Genomic DNA, 23,475 nt, shown 5'->3' on the forward strand with positions numbered 1-23,475 from the left:
TTTGCAACTGGATATGTAAGTGCCTGGCAAGACCTGGAGTTCAGGGTCCGGTTCAGATATAAGTGTAAAAAGAACAGGAATTCACATCAGAACAGGCTTCCTAGAAGCATTTTGTCACTTCTGTTCTGAGATCTGAATAAAAACCTCAAGGTGATAATGCTTGGCAGGGTATCCTAGAAATTCAACAACAAAAGAGTTAATGCCAGAAGCGGGTGTGAATTCAAGGGGTTCTTTTTCAATATGGATCCCCTTCCTTCACCTCCCCGCTCCAGCCTTTTCTCTCTGCTGCTTTCTCCTCTTCTCCAGTCCTGATCTGGGAAGAAAATGTCAAAAACTAAACTAAAAAAAAAGAAACCCACTCGAATGTGAGGCTTTGGCACCTTTTTCAGTTTCGAGCCAGAAGTCCCTTTTTGTAGGCAAATAATCCTGCCACAGCCACAGAAGTAAAGAAAGTGGAAAATCCAATCAGCTTTAGCAATCCTGGCACAGATGGCAAGTTCCTTTCCCAGAAGGTTGTAGTGATGGGCAAAGCTGGAACATCCTGCAGGGAGAACAGCCATTATCAACATAACATCTCCAATGTGAGATGTAGGATGTAAATGAAGTAAAAACTGAACTGGGTTGAAGCAGTTCATGCTGTGAAAAAGCAGAGTGTATCAAATTTTTCTGCTCAGTTACGGGGAAGAGGAATAGACACACAGAAAGGATTCATAGCCCAGTGAAAAAGTGCAGTTCCCTCTGACCCTGTGTTACAGAGTTGTCAGATAGGTGCCTTTTCTGAATTTCTGTCATATTCCTGTTTAGGGAAGACAGTTTTGGTCAGGAAAAGTTTATTGTGCTTTTGCTTTAGTGAACCTAAATAAAAACGGACAACAAAATTTAATCTCATCAGAAAAACAGAAAAAAAAATCCATTTAATCTACAGAAAGACTTACAATTGATTCAGGTTCTGGCTTCCAAATTTCACTGTCTGGGATCTTCCTCATAGCGAACAGTATCTGAAAATATATAACATTTTTCTAGTAAGTACCATTGAAAGGGAAAAAGAGCTTGCTTCAATTTTTGTTTTTAAATGGTATGATGAAGGTAACAATTGTCTACATAAATCTCTGTGTATTCAAATTCTAAAGAAAACTTGACCTTTTTACAACTCATTTGTGGGGGGCCTGATATTTAATAAGACCTTCATCCTAGTGGAAAGTAGAAACAGTAGGAGAAAAACCTCTCACTGCTTAGTCCATGTGAGATACCAGAACTTGAGTAGTCCTATTGGAACTGGGTAATATGATTTTGACTAGGAGGTAAGTATGCACTCATGGCAAACCAAGGTGTGCATAAACTGGCTGCTGCATGGGCAAGCTGTATAGCCAGGAGTAGCTTGGTTTGCAGATTTTACCATGGTGCTGGAAGACGAATAGAATCCTGTGAGTGATGACAGACCACCACTTTCAGCCAGAGAAAAGCAAGTAAAAAAAAAAACCCCTTTGCAATGGAAAAGTAACTATTCAAAGTATCAAAGATATCAGAGATGAGTAGGATAGGAAAGATTATCTGAAATGATAGTCATGAAAGACAGCAAGATTAACTATGTCTACAGTAAAATAAAATTGAGGTGGTGATATTAATGTTTCTCCTATTTCAGGTACTTGTAGATTTAGCAAGATTTTTCACCTTTTATAATGGGTTTTTATTTTCACACACCCTGTCAGCTTTTCAATACAGGAGAGTGAGAAACACACTCACATTGGATTTTAATCATATTTTCCTTTCACAAGTAAGTGAGAAAAGGGAAACTAGATTTTTTATGAATCAACCTCGCTTGCCAACTTCCCTGCTCAGGCCTATGGAGGTTCTGCTGTAATGTCATACCTCTGGAGGTTTTCAGGACCAGCTTAGGTACACACTTCACAAATGGGACGGTTTAGGGACAGTTGATCCTTGTATTTTGGGGCAAGCGTATGGAATCTCCAGATCCCTTCCAGGCCAATTTCTGTTTAATTACTCTAGTTCTTAGCTGGAAGGTTCCCTTCACCTCATAGAACAAAGGTGACATTCCTTTTGCTGCTTCATAAATCATAATTTTCCTGAAAATATTGGAGAAATTTGCCATTTTTTCAGAAGCAAAATACTTAAGTCCTTGTTTAATGACTTTATGCAAGACTGCCTCAATGGTATGTCACTGTGTCAATGGTGTTAGAAACAGCTGAGGAAGGGACTGGCTTGGTCTGCAGAAATGCAGAACTGAGCTGTTTGAAGTGAGGCTAATGGCCATGATCTCTCAATATGATGACTAACAAAGGGCTCAATTAGGAGAAAAAATGACTACGTGAGAATTCAGGATTTCTGTTAAAGAAGAAAGGATTTCATTCCTGGAAACAGAGAAGAGTTTGATGAAATAGCCCAAGTCTGTTCTAAGCATTCCAAATCTAAATGCAAATCCTTCACCCTTTTTGAAGTCTATCTCCTTTGCAGGGATTTGCATCAAGATTTCAGAACACCTGAAGGTGTCAACACTCAGTTCCCATCTCACCACCAACCAAAAGATCTTCCATTTTCCAGAAGATATTTGACAGTGCCCTGTTTTGGGCTTGTGCCTGTACCTCTCTGGCTGCTCTTTCTCCAGCCTGTATAGCCCCCTCCATGTACCCGCTCCACTCCGTGGCTGTCTCTGTGCCAGCAAAATAGATCCTGCCGACAGGCTCCCGAATAATCCTGGAGGGGGACAAGCAGTAAGTCACATCAGCCATATCAGAAAAGAGAATTTGGATCCTTGGGTTAATGTTAGAATAGAAGTGTTTTAAATAACAGTGAGCACTTAAACATAGTAACTTTGGGTTAGCTGAGCTGGACAGGGAGTCTGCATCATATTTTCTAAAAATTTACACTGCAATTCCTTCAATGTTATTTCTGGTAGTGAATCTAGTGCTCATAGGTATGACGGACAATCAGCTTGAGATGAGACCTACTGTATCTCAGTTTCAGACAGTGTGATAAATACCAATGCTAGGCATTACTGGCACAGTGTAGCATTCTGAAATACATCCCCATGATATCTAAAGTAATAAACAATTTTTTGAAAATAATTTTTAAAAATTTACTCTATTTTTGCCAGAATTTGCAATAATTATCATTAAAATTATTTTAAAAAGCAAGGCCTCCATATGCTCTTCATTACAACCGCTTTATTGTTCCAAGTTATTTTTATATTATGAAAGCTTATACTTCAAAAACAGGGCTATTCCACCACATTAAAAACTATGTATCTGAATCCAAGATCTTGTCTGGCCAATAAGTCTTTTTCTTTTTGGTAAATCTTATTTTCATGCAAAAACTTGTGTCAGAGAGGATTGTATACAATGGCACACTGATTAATGTATTAAGACTGTACTGCCAATAGGAAAGGAACAGGCCAGAGAAATCACTCATTACTGTCAAGGTTGGCAGGAATTAACTCTCTTGTCAGTATTTATAAAATACCAGCTAAAGATGTACCAGAAACAGTAAAATCAACCTCAAATACTCGAAGCCAGTTTGGAAAACAGGTTGTGAAAACCTCCCAACTTCCTTCAAAAAACCTACTCAGATGCATTCACTGAATAATAAAGGTGACTAAAAACTCCTAATGATACTGTACTCATCCATCATAATGTCCAACTGAGACAAGTGGAAGGCTATAATATCTGTTTAAAATATTCCCCAGTGATCTTAAAGGTATAAAGTGAACAATGACAGAGGATTTATGACCCTTTCTGAGGATATTTGTTAACTTGGTCTACCTTACTACTCCAAAGCCCACTATAAATAGACACTGTACCTTCCATACTGAGTCATTATGCCTGGTGGGAAGTAGGCTGTGTAGCAACCCCCAGAATACTGCTCTTCACACCAGTTCTTCTCTTCATAATGCACTGGCTGTAAGACAGAGATTAATTCACTGAAGGAAAGGACAAAGTCCTGAGGAAGCTAATAAAAGGACTGAGGAGACAGCAGAGGAGAATAGCATATGATTCGTTGCATGTCAATGTCTGACAAGATGAGCACATTTAACAAGTCTCTTAATGCAGCATGGATGCAACACAATAAGCCTTAATTATAGACACTGCTAGCTATTTTAAAAAAAAACTAGATAATCTGGCCACTGTAGAACATAATCCTCTTAATCTGTCAATGTAAATTTATGCTTTAAGCACAAATTTAAGTTTTGAGCCATTTAAAGCAAAATTAACCTCTAGTGTAATGGGTATAGTACTTGTAATATGTACATTGGACACAAATATATACTGTTAAAAATGCAACATATAGCACTTGCATGGTTCTGCATACAATGTTGTTGTGTTTTAAAAGATGTCATTTCAAGAGATGCTGTCTATAAATTCAACTTGCATAAAATTGACCTTAAAGGACAAAGGGCATTGATCACATAAACTAAGTGTGTGATCACACAAATCCTGTCAGTTATTTACCATTACAGGGAAGAGAAGGCAAGTGAAAGGCAAAAAGAAACCACATGCAGCAGTGGATCCTAGCAACCAGTAATAGAGAAGAATCATTATGCTCTACCAGACTGAGGGGAACAGGCAAACCTGTCACAGCTGAAAACAGTCGAGATGTATAGTGGCAAACAATGTGAACACCATACATGATTCTGGACAAGAACGTATCTGTCTTTTAACCATTTCATAAGCTTGTTCTTATCCTCAGTGTCAAACACAACCAAGATATGGCATAACCTCATCTCTACCTCTCTACAGAGGGCAACAAGTGCTCCCGTAGCAGGTACCTTTTCCAAAACACTATGCAGCGCTGTGCTGGAGCATGGCAGCATCCCAGTTTCATTCTGCCCTTCCCCAGTTCAACCAATGTGACAAGAGAAACCATGGCTCAGATTGTGTGCTTACATGTAAAGCTTCCTCTAATCCGAGAACTTTTGCATAGAGCTCACATAGCCTCGTCTTCCTGCAAGAGAAAAGCAATGTAAAACTTCTGTGTAATGAAAGAGAAAACAAACCACCTCTAGTATGACATAGTTGCAAAAGAAAAAGTATTAATATCTGCATGAACTTGAGGTTCCAGCTTTTTGGGATCTATCCTAATTGCTCAGCCTCTGGATCACTAGAAATAACTCACTCACACTCCTATGCTGCATAAGTGCTGGTTTTATCAGCAGCTATGCAAGCTGTTCCCTTAAGATATGTCTAGCAGCCCAAATTCATATATTATCCAAAGGTTCTCTAGGCTGTCAGGAAAAGAAACTAGTAAGACATTGCACTTCTTTTGTCTTGACATATAGTCTAACTTACAGTTTGTTCCTACAAAGATCCAGGTACTGATAGCCTGAGGCTCTCAGGGAATCAGTATTTTATTTCTGTACCTACAAAATTTCCTCCTGTTTTAGTTTATGAGTCCATAAATCCATGAATATACTTCATTCTGTAGCAAACTCCAAGTACGAGTAAGTTTGTTCCTAAAAGCTTCTGGGTCTTACTGTTTACTGTTGGCCACGCTGCACCAATTCCCAAACACAAGAAGATCAAGATTAAATAATCGTTAACAATTGTGAAAAACAAACCTGCAAACACAACGCTGGAAAGACATTTACTTCTGGAAGCAAATCCTGTGCTCCACAGAAAGCCATGCTGAGCACAGAAATACAGCGGTCCCAGGTCTCTAACCATCTGGACTACATGTCAAGCTATATAAGCATATGAGGAAACCACATCTATACTCCTGTATGAAGCAACTCAGCTATACTCACAAGCAGCTGAACTCAAAGAATGTTATAAGAAAGGGTATGAGGAAAGCCTGTGCTCTGCCCTTTCTCCACATGTGACCTGCCCTTCAGGGAGCCTGGGAATGGTATACCAGAGGCTGGTAGGGATTCTCATGTACAGCCAGCTCCAGGGCTCCAAAAAGGTACAAGTTCACTGCTGTTTGCTAACCACATTGCAAATACAGATAAAAATAGCTGTGCAAAAGAAAACATTAAGCTTCAGGTCAAGGGCATCTTCAGACTCAAGAAACTTTGACCTTGGAAGGAATTATTCATCAATAATAGGTAGCATTTGACGGGAAAAAAACAAAAACAAAAACAAAAACAAAAACAGAAATGCAGTTTCTAAATGACTTAGTTGTACCAACATTAATCTATCTTGAGGTCATTCTCCCTAATAAGAACAATCCTTGAAGATGAGCTAGTCCCTGTGCAATATCTGCACTTTTTGTCCTAGAACAATTTAAATAAATACTTATTTATGGATTTATGGCTAATGCTAGCACGAAACATATGGAATGTGCAGTGAGCAAAATCCTTATTACTTCGTTTTGGACTCAGCTGTGAAATTGCTACCAGCACTAAATAAGAGGAATGCTATACCTGGAGATACCTAGGTAGGGTCCTGTTAAGAGTTACACTGTGCCCAGTGTGGAAGCAGCAAACACGCAGACACTCAGCTCTTTTCACTGGCCTCTTATTCCACAGCAGTGTGTGATGCCATCACCTTCGTTGCACAGGTGTGAAGGGTAGGGCACAGTCTAACCACAATAATTGCTCATTGGTATCTGGCCTGGGAAGACCAGCTGGAAGGCAGCAGTTTTTCTCTCTTCAGTCTAGCCTCAGTAAAATGGTTTCCATCCCCTCCCACAACTGCTGTTCTCAGCCATGATTTAGGATAGCTGCCATGGGCTTTACATCCTTCTCTTAATGTCCAAGCATTACCAAAAACCTTACCCAGCCATCAACATGATAGAGGGAAAGCCCAGCTTGTGTTGATAGGTGAGCACAGCATCTCAGCAAGATGCATCCTCTGTAGGGTGCCACAAGAAGCCTGTCCTCAGAAGAGATGCCTCCCTGCAAGCACCATAACCCCCATCTAAACAACACAAACTAGTCACACCCTGAGTGTACCCTGAGAGAAGGTCCAGGTTCATGCTCTGCCTTCTACTGGACCGTGATTTCCACTGGAAGGAGACTTGTGCTCATGTGCAGGACGGGAGCTGCAAGGCAGCCCAGTGGACTCCTGCCTTGGTCAACTGTAACCAGGACTTGAGAAGCCAGAGGCACCCTTGCACGAGCGTACCTCTATCAGGTACCAACCCAAGCGTATTTCGTAACTGCGAAGCCCTTCCTAGTCTAAGGTTCATTCTTCAAAAGACAAAAGTTCAAAATCCTTCTGTTTACAGCTTGTCCATAGCCAGCAGCAGAATCAGATAATTGTGCTAATGACATTAACGTCCAGGGGAAAGCAACCTTTCCTTCATAGTGCCCTGCAAACTACCAGGACAGCCCTTCATTTCACAGAAAGAGAAGCTGAAATACTGCAAATGCTCAGCTGTATCTAGCGTATTGACACACAGCGTAAGATACCATTTGGTGTTTATGACGGCTTAAAATGCTGGGCACACTGGATTTCAGAATACCTATACTACTTTTATCATCAACCACCTGCTGGGGGTCTATCTCGAAGCTTAGATGCTGAGGAAAAGGCTGACTTGTCCATTCCTGCCAAATTTAAAAGTGCTCTGTGGTACCAGGCTGTCATTTGAAAAGACTGGGACATTAACAACCCCATTTAGACCCATTATCCACAGACTGCTAGACTACCTGCAAAGCTAATCTGAGATGACTGCACCTTCTACAGTTGAACTAGCTATTACTGTGAAAATGTTTACTTGGACACAGTATTCCTTGTGACATGCTTTAAAAACAATTGTGTTTTCTCCAAGTCAAAATAAGGCTCTCCTCATATCCACGCTCTATACTTGTAGCTTTAATTTGATCAGATACTGTGAAGCAGTGTGATGGAAAAAATTCATTACTTTGTAAACTCTGTTTTACTAATAAACAGAAGAGCACTACTGTATGCATAGATTTGGTTCAACAAGACAGTAAAAACAAGCTTCATCTGTCCCTGAAAGGCATTTTTTCCCTTTACTGAGGGTGGAGAGCTGGAGGCAGCTTTCCGACATCTTTGTGATGCAGAGCTCTCATTCATGGCAGCTACAGCAGCCCCAAGGTTACACTGTGTTACAGACACTGAAAGGACCCTCCACAGTGACTAGGAAAAAAAAATCAAGCTCAGAGGCCAAAACTGTCCTTCTTATAAGTTTTTAAAGAGCTCAGTGCACTCACAGGAAGCCAGAGAGGCAGCAGTGGATACAGACGAGGGTGGCCCTGAACGCTTTCCAGGAAGGGCAGCAGAATGTTTACACTGGTTTTATAATTAGCAGCTTAGAGCAGTTCTTTTGCAAAAGTGACATATAAGCAGAGTAGGCCAGCTGGAAAATGAGAACCGGGCCCTGCGAGTGTCCAAAGGGCAGGGGCTAGCTGCCACATCTGCTGCCTGATGGGAGGAATTCTGTGGGGTCTTCATCCAAAAACACCTAAGAGATCTTCTTGCTTAAAGTGACATGTCCTCCTACTGTTGAAAAGTTACAGACAACTTCCTTCAAATCAGTGCATATTTTTCCTACTCTGGTAATTTGTAACAGACATTTTACTTGAATTCCATGCAGATCCCCTGTGATTGTACCTACCTTTCTTCTTTTGTGAGACCTGTCAGTCTTCTACATTTTCGAGCAAGAATGAAGCTGTAGGAAGACCACAAACAATTTACTTCCATTATGTTACTACATTTCCTGCATTATTTAAAATGCCAATACCTTATGATGGGGTGCTGTGATTCATAGTATTATCTCTATCCAAAATATCCATTTAATCTCCCTGTATAATGTTATACGATCTGCCTGCTGCTTGCAGAACTCACCGTGAAAGGAACCACTCTGAGATTCAGGTTATAATATTTGTATGAGCCGTTTCCCAATGACCTTAATTTTATACAGCAGTGCATGTAGGCGTATAGCAACATGAGATGAAGCCTAGGATTGAACTGTAAATTATTGTTAAATAAACTTTCTAAGACTGATCATATTCAAACAAAACAAAACAACAGCAACAAAACAAAAAACAAAACAAAACAAAAACCAAAACCAAAAACAAACAAAAAAACCAGAACAGAACAAAGTATAATTCTAGAAAACAAATTTTTTTTGAGGCAAAATATCTGGAGAAAACTTTAAATTTCTGTAACCACCCCCTTTTTTCTTCTGCGTCCTTTCCTCTTCTCCAATTTTGTACTTTGCCACATGAAAAGGCAAAATATGACCATGAGAAAAAGAAATACAGAATTTCATTTTTTAAAATTAGCAATTAAATCATAGAGATTTTTTTTTTTAAATAAAAAATCAAACATATTCACCACACACTGATAAACTCAATTCTCTAAATATTTTAAAGTATTTCCCTTCAAAGCAGGTTTTATTTCAATTGTTGCCTCTAAGACAAACTAAAAAGGCATTAACTAGACACCTTCTTTGTCTCTTACCCTATTATGGCAGGAAAGCTGCCATCAGGCTTAGTATCGTCAAGTGTTAAACCAATAGCAGCATCCTCATCTTCAATGATCATGGTACCACAATACCCTGTTAACCACAAGGTGGAAAAGAAGTGAAGATCTACATATCCAAACACAGGAACAAGCTGACAAGAAGTTGTGAAATACTCAGAACTTGACTAGAGGAAGTCCTAAACAACCTGATCTAAATTCACCCTGCTTTGAGCAAGGTATTGGACTAGATGACATCCAGAGATCCCACCCAGTCTCTATACTCTGATTTTATGATTCTAACACAACGAGATATGAAAACAAATGGAAGGAGAACAAAGAAAAAAGTAAAGTGATCCCCATCAAGTGACAAAGACTAGTGTGCTGCTCCCTTGCTGATCTGCAAGGCAGTGTAGTGTAGTGTTGCCTTGAGTCAGAGAAGTGTGAGATTCCACTGGAAGAGAAAGTTTGGGTCTGAGATGTTCTGACAATTAACAATCTTTTTCAAGCATCTTTAAACCAGCAGGACAACCAAAGAATCTCCTGATGTTGAATTCATGATAGAAAAATAAATCATTCTTCAACCTGATTAGCAAGGTAATTATTAATTGCACAGAAACAGATTGCTCTCAGATACTGAAGATGTTCAAGCGACTCTAGCACAATTGTTTCCACATATGACATTTATGCCAGACATAGGAGGAGACATCAGTACACTGTTTTGAAAACACAAATGTTTTTAAAATAAGAGTTTGAGGAAAAAAAAAATTGTTCTTAAAACAACAATGGTGTTAGCAAGGCACAGCACACAAACTGTGGGTTCTACCAGGAAATGGAAGTTACCTCTTGCCAGTCCATCCCAAACCCAACAGCCACAATCCAGAACTCTTAAAATAATTAACAGAGGTGGAGACTGGGTGAGATTTGTAGACAAACACAGATTTGGACTCATTATAACCCATAATGAGAAATGGGTGCTATTACATTGCATTTTGTCATATTTTCAGAAAGTTCTAAAAGAAATCTGAGCAATCATGATGTAAAGGGAGTCCAGGATGACTATCCCAGCTGTTGGTATCTATGTGGAGACAGCTCCAATTAACCCTGCCCAGTGCATCCAGAAGGCAGAACTTCCACTGGCTGATAACTGATGGGATAAAACCCCTTTACATCACATATCACTTGCATCTTTACATTACTGTACAAGTAGAAGAGACTTATCTCACACCCAGGTGCCACTGAAGGAAAAGGAGAGGACAACAAAGAAAAACCAAAGCAACAAGCAAGAGGCATGAGTTCCACCTTCATGCCTACCTCCTTTTTATTCCCCCATCCACCCTCTCTTCCCAACCGATCTCTCAAGTTTCTCAAACAGGGAAAGGCAAAAATGGCATAGCAGTGTACCAAGTCTCCTTCTAAGGTCCAGCATACTCCAAATACAAAGTCTGCTCCATTATCAAGTACCCTCTTCCCTCTCTCTGTCACTACTATACAATTCAAGTAAAACATAATACCCTTCTTCCTCCAAAAAGTTTCCTTATAGTACACAATGCATTTGATGACTGAGCCCATGGGGATTCGGTTGATGAGCTGATTTCTCGCTGAAGGCAAAGGTGGGTTGAAATGAATCTTCAAACAAAGAGCTGGGGGAATGGCACTGATCACATATTTGGCCTGGAGAAGAAATTACACGTAAGCCAAACGCATTCTCTGCTACTTCATCCTAAGTATATTGCTCTAATGATCTTGGCAGACATCTGAGGAAGCTACAGGGTGTATCTTCTGAAGCATTTTGGCATTTAGCATGAGAATTGCACAACTGAAACCTCACAAAATCCTGGTTTTTAAACAACAAACAAGCATTATATAAACAGCCATCTGTTCCAATGATGGGCACCTGCTCTTTCCCCAGCACTTGAAAAAAAGCCAGTGGAAAGATTTTCCATGTTACGAGAGCCCCTCAGTCTCTCTTCCATCTGGACTCCTCTGTTACAACCTGGAAGCAAAGTCTGAAGTGTTTTTCACAGAGAGTTTACTACTAAGCTACATTTTTCTGTTCATCTTACAACTATCCTTTAATTCAGAAGGTTACTGAATGCTAGAAGATATGTTAGCGAAGGAAAAGTTCAAATATGCACTTTGCTTTTCAGGCATCACTTTAAAGCTCTATCATTGCTATTACTTGGGGACAATGAGAAAGTGTGACTTTCTGTCACAGTCACTTTAATCTCTGCTACATTTTTGTGCAGGGTTTTGGAGAAGTCAGAAAGGAAAAGCTAAACATTTTCTAGACATGCCAGAATAAAAAACTACTTAGTGTTAGAGGTTTCATTACCTCATATAATTCATTATCTAAGGTTCCCACTACAACACGTTCACTCGACTGGTCGATGCGCACAACTGGCTTCCTCAGCTTCACCCGGCCTCCCAGGCGCTCCATTATTTTCTCACTGATCTGGCCAGAGCCTCCAACAAACTTCCTCTCCTGAAACAGAGAAAAGAACAACTTGGAAAAGCAGAATCAACAGAGCGGTGCTTGTGAAGCATGTATCATGGCAAACATTTTGCTTGGCAATCAAAACAAATCCCATTCTTCTGTTGTTATCAAACCATTTCAGGAAAGTTCATCAGTCTCACTTGGAAAACATATTCACATTCCTTTCTCTTTTAGTGAACTCTTCAAAAACTTCCTGTATTTGACCACCAGCCAAAAGTAGAAGTATCAGTAGCCTCAGGAGAAAATCCCTTCTCATGTGGTCTCCAAATGGACTGCACAGACTGTGTATATGTTTTCCAAGTAAGACCAATGAACTTTGTTAAAATGTGAGTCGACAAGACTTCTGGAAAGTGCTTAAACTTCTAAACATTTCTCTGAGTTCACTCTTATCCTCGCAGAAGTCTGTGCATTAGAAGTAGGAGCCCTCATCCTCATAATAAATAACAAGCTATAAGATGGAATCTTAAAGGCGCAGGAGCAGGCTGTCGCTGTGTGCTGAAAGACAAGCTGGTGGGGTAGAAGATTGGCTTGTCTGAATAGAGACCTTTGGCTGGAACTTGAGAATAAAAGAATTTATAACCTTTGGTAGAAGGGGCAGGCAACTCAAGAGGACTACAAGGATGCCGTGAAGCTGTGCTGGGAGAAAACTAGAATAGCCAAAGCCTGGCTACTGCTGCAAAAGGAAACAATAAAATGCTCTATAAATGCATCAGCAACAAAAGGAGGGCTAAGGAGAATCTCCACCCTCTGGTGGGTGTGGGAGGAAACATAGTGACAGAAGATGAGGAAAGGCTGAGGTACTTAACGCTGCCTTTACTTCAGTCTTTAATAGTCAGACCAGTTGTGCTCTAGGCACCCAGCCCCCTGAGCTGGAAGACAGGGACTGGCAGCAAAATGAAGCACCAATAATCCCAGGGAAATGGTTAGCAACCTACTACACCACTTAGACATGCACGGGTCTAAGGTACTGAGCGAGCTGGTAAAGGTGCTCACCAAGCCACTTCCCATCCTTTATCAGCAGTGCTGGCAAAGTGGGGAGGTCCCAGTTGACTGGAGGCTGGCAAACGTGATCCCCATCGACAAGGGCTAGAAGGAGGATCTAGCAAGGTGTTTAAAGATGTATAGATGAGACTCTTAGGGACTTGGTTTAGTGCCACTGTTAGGTTAACAGTTGGATTCAATGATCCTGAGGGTCTTTTCCAACCAAAATGATTCTATGATTCTAAGAAGGGATGTAGCTTACACTAAAAATGCATCCTGCAGTATGTAATGTAGCCTAACTTAACTCTAATCACCTATACTATAACACAGAATTGAAATAATACATTATGCAAGGCATTTACAATTACATTATCTATAATATTTATATCTATGTATATTTATCTGTTTTAACACGTTTTAATGTAGTCTTTGTATTTTTTAGTTACATGATTAAATAATTTGCATTTCTAAAAATATAATTACTTCTAATACAATTAGCAAAATTCGTATTCTCAAACAGAAGACCGTTAACTGTCTTCACTTCATTGAAATGCAGAAGCATTTCAAACATCTTAGAGCAATATTTAAGCAGGGGTGTTCATTTTCTTCTGACTGATTTTAAAATCTTAACAGTTTTAATCTATGGAAGCTTGCATGTTAGGGAAACCAGCTCTGGGCTACATATTCAGCATTATTTTGAAGCACTCTACACACTTTTACAGCCAGCATTGCCATCTCCATGAAGTGGTAAGGCTTACTTCAGCCTCATGACAGAAATAAGCATAGAATGTGGGTAAGCAAAGCATGTGTTCTAAGCAGAACCTAAAATGAAGTCAGAGTCAGGAACTGATACAAATCTACTGATCCCTGGGCTGATGCCTTCAGCAGAGGAATAGCCTTTAACACTAGTTTTGCAAGATCCAGATTAACATGTAAATGAGCAGAACTAGCTATCAGTGTGCTACTGGCTCAAAATCATGGGTGTCTCAGTTGGCCCTCTGAACTAAAATAAACAAACAGAAGAATGAAGTTAAAAGAGGGCCTGTCACAAGTCACAGGTGATGGCTGACAGTACCTGCCCTCCATTGGTTGTTGAGAATATCCTTGTTGTGCCCCCACACTGCTTCACGTACCACAAAAACCAAAGGGCAGAGACCTCATGCGGTTCAGAAGTGACATCCACATTCACAAACAGGGTTGCGAAACTCTTGGCAGCACTGCAACAAACACAATAAATGAATTCATTTAAAAACTGAAGGGTGACAATCTTGTTCTGTAGCAGTGGAGAGACTACATTTGGCAACCTCTTCTTTCACTGAGAGCAAAGGATTCCTTAATTTCAGTTAAAGTAGGAAACAATTTAATTTCTCTTTATGCAACATTAAAAAAAAAAAGTTAAGCAAGCACAGCTGTATTCCAGCAAAATTAGTGTTCCAGGGGACGCAAGAGCCAATGAAAGTTCATATCACTTTATGCTACTAATACAAGGTTAGCTTGTCACCCTAGACTCAGGATTAAGGGAACCAAGCCCTCCTGTCTTCACTGGACTCCAAAACCACCATGTCCTCCCATGGTTCCTGGGTTACATTCAAGATCTGCCACTCTGTTTGTACCTGCTGAATGCCTGTCCCACAAGCACGCAGCATAGGGATTATTCAACATTTGTCATAAAAAACTTAGGGATCTTGTCTAAGCTAATTATCTAAGCTCTCTGGATTAGTCAGCATCCCCTCATTGCCTGCTCCTCTACTGTGCTCAGGGAGGGTGCTGCAGCTGGAACACAACAAGGAAAGAAATGCAAGTAGGAAACCATAACTAAGGAGACAGCATGTAAACATTCATGTAAAAGTCTGGCAAGAAAAGTGAAAGAATACTTTTGGGTGCTCAACTCAGTATTTTAAACAGTGGTCTGGTAGCCACAGAAGTGGAAAAGTGGCCTGTGTCTCAAAAAGAATCACTGTTTTATGTCCTCCAGCTGGTGCTTTTATAGCAATTCTACTGAAAATTACTCTATAAATCCATATGAGGTCTTGTGGTGCACTAACACAGAGATAATTAAGGCTCAGGCGACATTCCTCCTGTTAGAAGTAAACACTTCCTCTGCCCTTACAATGAGGAGGAGTTTAAAGGCACATCGACAGGACCAGAATATGCTCAGCTTAACTGTACTGTGATTGACAGGGATTGAGATTCTAGAAGTATTTCATATGTCAGACATCAGGCAATCAATAACTTCCAAAACCAGTACAGAATCCATTTTAATTGCTTCTTCCTTTTTTTTTTTTTCCTCAGTTTTCAAACTTAAAAAAAAAAAAAAAGATGAAGAGTTAAAAGTGTCACTCAAACATATTATTTCAAACAGCTGTAGATCTATACAGAAGAAAAGGCGTCTTCTGTCCTTACTGAAAATGCAAAGTCCAGCTGAAGAAAAAGCTGATCCATTTTCTGAAATGCAGTTGCATTCTGGCTTCATTCTTGACAGCCAAAAATAATAAAGTATTTATCAATATTTGTCTGTATAAACACATACTGTAAAATATGAGAACTCTGAAAGGTATGTAGTCTAATGGGAGAATTAGTATATATATTAGTATATGCGTTAATATTTCATAAGCAGAAGGTACTATATGGTGATTAAATTCTAGTTTCTGCTGCCTTCTCCCATTCATTTCAATTCCCCATTTTCTCCTGTTGTTTTTTTTTTACCTAGAAATTGCTGTATGATTTGAACCAAGAGCACTCAGGGTACTTCCAGCATGCAACTCTAGCCAAAAGCAAATCTGTACAGTCTGTTAGATGAGAGGAAATAGTAGAAGATTACCCTTCTGGATCATTAACTTCCAGGATGGGAAGTTTCTACAGCATGTTACCTAAATCTTGAACAAACTGGGCAAATCAAGCTGGGATGCACATATAAAATCTGAAAAGCATCTTGGAATTAAGGAAGGCTGACAGCTATATGAATATTCAGGTAAAATGTCAAGTCTTGTTCCATCAGAGTTTGAAATAATATGACTGCCGTCACATGAGCTATTGACCAGTGTGTGGCATTTTGCTAACTTGTACAGCTCCTTGCCAAATCAGAGGTTCAGGTGACCAGCAGAACCAGCAGCATACATTTCCCTTTGGTTTTACTGCGTAGGGATGGTGATACAAATGAGAAAGTCTTCCTGTATGCTTTTGTGCAACCATGACTCTTGTTAAAGCAAAACAATCAGAAGATTAGAAGTTTTTGGACAAGAGTCTACTGTCATGTTGCTCTCTAGAGGGTGGCTGAAGCTGTAAAAATGCCCCTGTCCATGACAGTGTCAGCTTGAGTGGGTGCTGCCAGGATTCTGCACTAGTGTCAGGTGCTTAGCAATTCCGAAGAGGTTGCTGTAGAAATCCATCTTCTTTACAGCATGGCAGATTTTTTTTCTTTTTTAATTTATTTCAGTGTGAAGAAAACCAATCAAACTGTTGTTGAATGGGAAGTAAAGAAAGATTGCTTTGATGTATACATAAAAACAGGAAGCATTTTCGGTTTCCCTGAGAGGTATATAGTGCAGCAGTTAAACAATAGAGTGGTGGGTGTTCAAGTGATTTAGTGCTATTTTGAGACAAATGTTATTTTCACAGCACTTCGGCAACATCAACTGGTCCAGCACAGAATAAATGCACGTTGTTTCATCAAAAGTTTTATTCATAAACCTGCTGTAGCCAGAGCATTTTTTTCTTAAAAGTTAAACACACCATAAAGAGAGGAAAAGTGCATACAAGACACGAAGGTACTACCTATGTCTGCAGAAGTAGCTCTCCCAAAATATATTTTCCTTTTATCTTTATTTTAGTCTAAAATGTCATGGAAATAAAACAGAATACACTGTGTGTGTGCTAACAGGTGCTGTGGTCCATTATTATAAGATTTTCTCACTCCATTTCTTTAAAAAGGCTGTATTCCTTTGGTAGTTACATCTGTTTGCAAAGCAGTAACAGATATTTGAAGCTCTAAGGTACATAAATATTATATTTTGTAATAAGGAGTTTCTTACTTTGTCCAGCAAGTTTTATCTATGAAATCTTTCATAGTCATTTTGTCCCATTCTTCTGCATGTGGAGCCTTCCATGGGGCTTCACTGGGAATCTAAGGAGACAAAAAAGAGCATTCATCAGCAAATGAATGAATGGTATGAGAAAGAGACAACAAACACAACCAATATCAATCAATCTCATCTTTACATGGTAATGCAGCCTGCAAATTCCTAGCAGGTAATACAGCTAACTTAACAGGGGAGGCTAAAAGTTTTTTATTGTTTGTTTTAAGGGTTGTTTTTTTTTTTAATTTAAGAACAATTTTAGAGTTTAGAACTTTGCCTAGAAAGGCAAAGCACAATGCTGGGAAATGTTTCTGAGTTATTACATATCTCTTCCATTCATCTATGCAAGTAACAGCAACCTTTTCTCAAAGTCTTATAACTCAGTTGATGGAAAACATACACTACCGGTAACAAATTGAAATGGCTGAGCTGAATTTGAGAGTGGAGAAGGGCATATGTTTGAGGTCTACAAGTCTCTTAAAATATTATTTACCCAATCATCAGGCAAAGTGCTAAATATCACAGGCATAAACCCTCATGTTCATATACCCAGAAAAAAACAAAGGTATGACTGCAGACAGCCTGAGTGGCACATCCTTCAGAAAAGCTTGCCCAGATGCCACTTATAACATGTGCTCTGACCACGTACCAAAATGCATGGCACAATGCTGCTCTTCCACTACCAGATTTGTTCAAGCTAGAGCAAAATGGCCTATCTGCATCCTAGTCTCATCTTCACTCTGACCCTCCCGGAGACAAAGCTGAGCTGAGACAGCTGCAATTCTTCATGCCATACCTCCTTTCCCATTTCATCCATGGTCCTCCAGAGGTTGTTGTAGTCCAGGTAGGCCAATGGATTCCACATAGGAGGGAATGGACCTTTAAAAGGGTAAGACTTACCCTAGAAGATGAAAAACAAACAGAAACATCATAAAAACAAAATACAACCATAATCATGGCTTCTCCATGCAGGTAGCTGCACCAAATGGTGAAGCGTTCACTGGAAGAAAGCACAAGTTTAATCAATACATATAACAGCTTCCAACAGATCATGTCTGTGTGTACACATAGAACAAGAGGCAGAGGGAAAAAAATGAAACACAGGAGCTTCCATCTGAATGTAAGGAAACACTTTTTCACGGTGAGGGTGACTGAGCACTGGCACAGTTTGCTCAAAGAGGTTGTGGAGTCTCCATCTTTGGAGATAATAAAAAAAACACCTGGACATGGTCCTGGGCAATATGCTCTAGGTGGCCCTGCTGGAGTAGGAGGGCTGGACAAGATCATCTCTAGAGGTCCTGTCCAACCTTAACCATTCCGTGATCCTTTTATTTCACATGTGCAACTTAAGTTTGATACACAGTTGAATTAAGTTTGTTGTGTGCAGAACTGATGCTGCCTTGTATCTTCAAAGCTTTATATTTGCCACTTCTGGGCAACGAAAAATAATATCATGCAGTCAAGCCACTAAGATCAGACCAAAAAAATGAGATGGAACAGCGTCATTCAACTGAGATGGAAAAATGGCTATCTGTTATTGAAAAAGATAAACATGTTACATTTTTTTTCTCCTAAATGTTCATTAAAAGACTGAACTGTTAACTGTATTTGGTGGTGTGGGCTTTTTTGAGTGTTTGTTTTGTTTTGGTTTTTTGGGGGTAAGGGTGGTGTGGTGTTTTATTTTCTTTCCTTTCAAAACCAGACAAAAGCAGCTGTGATAATATTTATTATACACTAAAATCATAGCTCAGAGATCTTCCTGGAAAAAACTGTTTTCAGCTAATCTAAAAATCCCCAGCCCTACAGAAAATGTAGCATTTACTAATAACGACTCATTCTTCCAGCCCAACACCTCTGGCCATAAATTCCACAGAGTGATAGTGTGGCCAATACAAATGTCCCAATTACATCATTATATGTTTAATAGTTAAATTTTATGTATCTACATATCCACTACTAGATATTCAGAAAGTCTAGGTAAATTAAGAGTGTAAGACAGGTAATCTGTAGAGCTATTTTATTTGCACAGGATTTCCCTGGCTGACTATATAGATGGCGGCATAACAGCTTTAAAAATTCACAAAGAAATACTCATTAGCATCATGTAGTGATTAATTTTTTCACAATGTATTTTGGACTCCATAAAACAGATAAATGATAAAGGCCATATTGTGTGCCACAGCTGATTTTTCAGAGCTTATATTAAATTATGTATTAAAGTTGGCACTGTATCAGCATGAATGTCAATTCACAGAAGTACTAACTTCTAACAGATATTTGATGCAATGTCACACCAACGCAGCAGTAAAACCAAAATATTTACACTGGCTTTTGAAAGAAATAATGCATCAAGATTTGATATTTAGAACCAGGTAACAGCAACACTGTGTCTTGTTGATGAGAAGTATCTGAGGACCACTTACTCAAATAAGTGTCAGCCTTGATTTGATTTAGTTTCTTTATTAATAATGTGAAAGAAGGGACAAAAAGCACATTATTCAAGTTGCAGTAGTTTGTAAGCACCAGAAAAGGCAGTGAAAGGGTACAAAGCAATCCTGAAAGTCTCAAAACGTGGTCTAGAAATAACAAAATGAGATATAACCTTGCAAAATGCTGGGAAATAAATTTGAGGATTTCTCATTCAAAGGGAGATATAGTTAGAAAGCAGTAAGGCCAAAAATCAAACCTAAGGATAAGAGAAAATTAGTTTACAAAGAACCTCCAATAGCTTAGAGAAAATGAAAAAGAAACCGCTTTTTCACCTTGTGTTTGTACAGACACAGGATTCTAATGGAATCTTTATCAGAAACACCTAGGTAATGAAAGTTAGAAAGAAAGCGAAGTGTGGGAGGAAAGGACATGGACATATGTAGAAGTAGCTGCAAAACAACAGCTTAATTTTGCAGTGCTTTGGGGGAGAGATTATGTTTTGTAAAAGGCCAAAACATTAATAATTTAAAAGTTTTCAATTGGAAGTTTTGTTGTAGCCAGAGTAGATCTTCAGTCACTTCATGAGCCAGAGGTACCAAGATTGAAAACTTAGCATTTCAAATTTATGAATGGACATTACAACACATGTTCAAAAATAATGCAGAAAATAAAGGTTTGTGTTGTTTGTTTGTTTGTTTTTCCAATCAGCATGGAACTAATCTGCATTTCTACAGCTCTTGTCCTCAACCATCTGAAAATATATCAGTCTGGAATCAGAAAAACATATACCTGTAGGTGGAGATTAACTCAGAGAGTTTGTTTCATCAGAAGCATTTGGTCCTGAAGGGACATGAGGATACTATATGGAATCTCTTAACATGAAATTAATTTGGACTGGGGCACACCTTCATATTCTGCTGCCAAAGGGCTATGAAAGAGCAGCAAAAGCTCTCAGACTGAGTACCTTTCTATCCCAGCTAGTAACATCTGAACCGTGTTAGTAATTACCTTTTAGCTTTTCTGGACACATTAAAATCCCATAACTAACTCCTATGGCAGCAAAGTCAGTTTTACCATGCCTTCTTCTGAACACTGGAGCCAGCCTTCACTAGTGCAATTACTGTACAGGTATTCTAAAGACAGAGCATTTCAGTTTGGTTTTAAATACCTAGCACTTCCTAGATACAGATTTGTGAAACACGTATACTGCTGTGCTCAAGAAAATCAGGACAGCATCAGAATGGGTTATTCCAATTATTGATTTTGTTCTGAGCTTCCTGCTCTGCCAAAGGCAATCCTAACTGAGTTATCCCCTCTGAGTTAACTCAAGTCTTATGAATTCCCTGTGGTGCTTCCTCATGAGCACATGGCTAAGAAACACACACACACACTATATATATATTTATATATTTAGTTTTTTTCTATTTCACTGCATTTGAACTGCTGAAAGGGAAATATTGGGTATGCCTCTTGTGCAGATATCTGGGGTGACAAGTCTCACCAAGCACAAGAAGAAACTTCAATGTGGAAAATAAAAACAATCATAAAAGCGAGGGAGTCTCCTGTGAAAATTACTTTCAAGAGCTCCTAAGACATTACCTGAGGTCCCATCCTTATTTCCTATACAGACAAAACTCCAGGAGCTGTCAATCAGAATTTTGTTTGAGGAGAAACTGCAAGACTAGGCTCTACATGGAAGCAAAAATAGCAGCACCAAAGAAAGACTACACATATATCTGAGTAGTTTCCAACAAACTGAAACATTTCAGCTCTACTTCTGTTGAATTTGGACTTTTGCAAAAACAAAAACCTTATTTAAGCAAAATTTGCCTGTTTCTGTTTTATTGCTGGGAATAGCATTCTCCACACCTCCTGATGCTATATAGCCTCTAAAGAAAAACAAGACACAGATGAAAAATATGCCTCAAGATGCACAAAACATTACATTTTCAAACATTTTTTATACCTAAATGAGAGCAGTATAAAGACAGCAATAATAACTACCCCTTCTGATTAAGTGACATGATATTTCAACACCAGTATTTTAATGTTCAGAGGATTTTGGGGGGTGTTGGTTTTGGTGTTTTGTTTTTTTGTTTGTTTCTTCATTTGTTTGTTTGTTTTTAAGGCTTAGTGGTATTTAATATAGGCATATATCTATTTTTATAAACTTTCATGATGCCACTTGCAATGCTTCAAAAAGCAGAACAGCAGCATCAGCAGCTGGAGATCTACCTGTTATTGTGTGGGTCATTTCCTGCTCACAAAGGCTGTTGCTGAACTATAGGTTAATGTATACTTAAAAACCAGAAACTGCAGGGAGGAGATTCGTGCAATCCAGCTGTCTTAGGAATAAACAAATGGGGAAATGAGAAATCCAGTATTTGTCACAAATATTACAATTCTCCATAGATTTTCTCATCCATCTGTTTCACGTCAACCAAGGTTTGGCTTAGTTACATTGGACTCATGTAATATAAGTAGTATAGCAATAAACTTTCTGCATACATCAGCCATATTTCAGGTCAAATAGGTAAATAGTGGGTTATTATAGGGGGGAAAAAACCCCACGGCATAGAAACAACAGCAGCCCCTTGAATATCAGCCCCAGCAGCTGGCGGGGCATAGGGACTGAATTCCACACATTTTGCTGTTTAGCTGAGGAAGGACACACTCTGCCAGGAAATATCATCAGCATCTCAATGCAGAGCAGGATCCCAGGAGAAAGTCTGCTTTTGCAGGTGCAAGACAACTTCAAGCTCCCCTACACATTATGTACCCAGGTTGTGCTCAAGTGGGATGCAGTACTGTGAATTGAAGCCCCTGGTGCCAACGATCCATGCATTTTTTATAGCACGGTATAAACCTCTTGTACGCATAGTCAGCTTTCAGTGGAAGAAACGAGATGGTGTGGCACTGAATGAGCATGGATATTCCCTCAGCTAAACCATCTAAACCTTGGCAAAACTGAGGCTAACTTCACTGAGATGTCACTCTGAATGTTAATTCACAGTTACATAGGTTTACAGGCATGTAGTGCCCTCTGCTGATTCACAGCACTGGTACATCGCATGCACCTTGTTCTCTCAGCTTGAAATCCTAGTAACGTCATTCAGATGAAGAACAGAAACAGGAACATGCAAAGCTGTGAGAAGGAAAATGAGAAAAAGAAAAGCATCACTTCAGGCTGTAACTCAGTACCTGTCTCAGATCCTTAGTTCCCCACCTATTGCCATCTTGAAAATTACGCTTTTGGTTTGGGGTTTGGTTTGTTTGGGGGTTTTTTGTTGACTGTTTTTCTTGTTGTTTTGTTTTTAATCCATAGTATTTAACAATATGTGTAATCACAATTCTCAAGAAAACAAGTGGTATCTCCAGCTCCTGAGAAAGGTACACAGGCTTACTTAGAAAACTGTAACACCATTGGGCTTTACCAAAGTTTCTTTCATTGAGATACTGTTCAGGAGCTCATATGTTCATCTGGTTACCATACTGACAGATTTCCCAAAGGTAAAAAGATAAATAGGTTAGAAAATATAAACACAGCACAAGCAAATCTGGATAATTAGTGGTGCAAAGTTACAATAGCAAGACATGCCAAAATATTCTCTAAATATGTTTCAATAACTAATTTGAGATCATGAGCTGTGGATGTCAGTGTGTTTTGTGAAATTTGGTCAGTAAAATAATTCCATTTTAAGCATAGCATAGCCAGACACATTGTCTTAAAACAAGCATTCTGAAAACGAATGGACCTAACTGGGAACAATTTTTTTTTGCCATATTATAGAAATAAAGTCCATCTTCACTTTGCCACAAGATCAATCATAAAATCACTGGAATACATATTTTATCTGAATAAAAAAAGGCAGAATGAGGGGAAAATAAATAAATAAATAAATAAAACACTGACAAGATTAAAAAACAGAAACAGAGGTTCTGCTTTGAATTTAAAAATCACTATAACTGTTTGTTCCAATAATCTTAGAAAAGACTCCTTCTCCTTCATCCTATAACAGGCTTTTTTGTTTTCAGATATTAAGAAACACTTTTACAAAAAGCATTCAGGTGTCTTATGAAACACAGATTTATAGGGACTTCGTTTCTAAAT

General features: G+C 39.0%; 1 protein-coding gene across 1 annotated transcript in view; it reads right to left on the reverse strand.

The window, feature by feature from the left end:
* Window positions 1-385: 385 nt before the first annotated feature.
* LOC308047882 (amine oxidase [flavin-containing] B-like) overlaps window positions 386-23,475 on the reverse strand; it is a gene marked incomplete at its 3' end in the record, with an annotated part of 49,239 nt that continues 26,149 nt past the window's right edge. The window contains exons 4-15 of the mRNA XM_080356688.1: window positions 17,731-17,835; window positions 16,890-16,981; window positions 13,934-14,075; window positions 11,716-11,865; window positions 10,895-11,054; window positions 9,381-9,477; window positions 8,533-8,586; window positions 4,899-4,956; window positions 3,815-3,912; window positions 2,601-2,712; window positions 936-998; window positions 386-541 (exon numbers count right to left, since the gene is read on the reverse strand). Of these exons, the coding sequence (XP_080212814.1) occupies window positions 386-541; window positions 936-998; window positions 2,601-2,712; window positions 3,815-3,912; window positions 4,899-4,956; window positions 8,533-8,586; window positions 9,381-9,477; window positions 10,895-11,054; window positions 11,716-11,865; window positions 13,934-14,075; window positions 16,890-16,981; window positions 17,731-17,835 (1,287 nt within the window). The remainder of the gene's footprint in view (window positions 542-935; window positions 999-2,600; window positions 2,713-3,814; window positions 3,913-4,898; window positions 4,957-8,532; window positions 8,587-9,380; window positions 9,478-10,894; window positions 11,055-11,715; window positions 11,866-13,933; window positions 14,076-16,889; window positions 16,982-17,730; window positions 17,836-23,475) is intronic.

Source organism: Nesoenas mayeri (assembly GCF_963082525.1).
Source record: "Nesoenas mayeri genome assembly, chromosome: 1".
Taxonomy (NCBI): Eukaryota; Metazoa; Chordata; class Aves; order Columbiformes; family Columbidae; genus Nesoenas; species Nesoenas mayeri.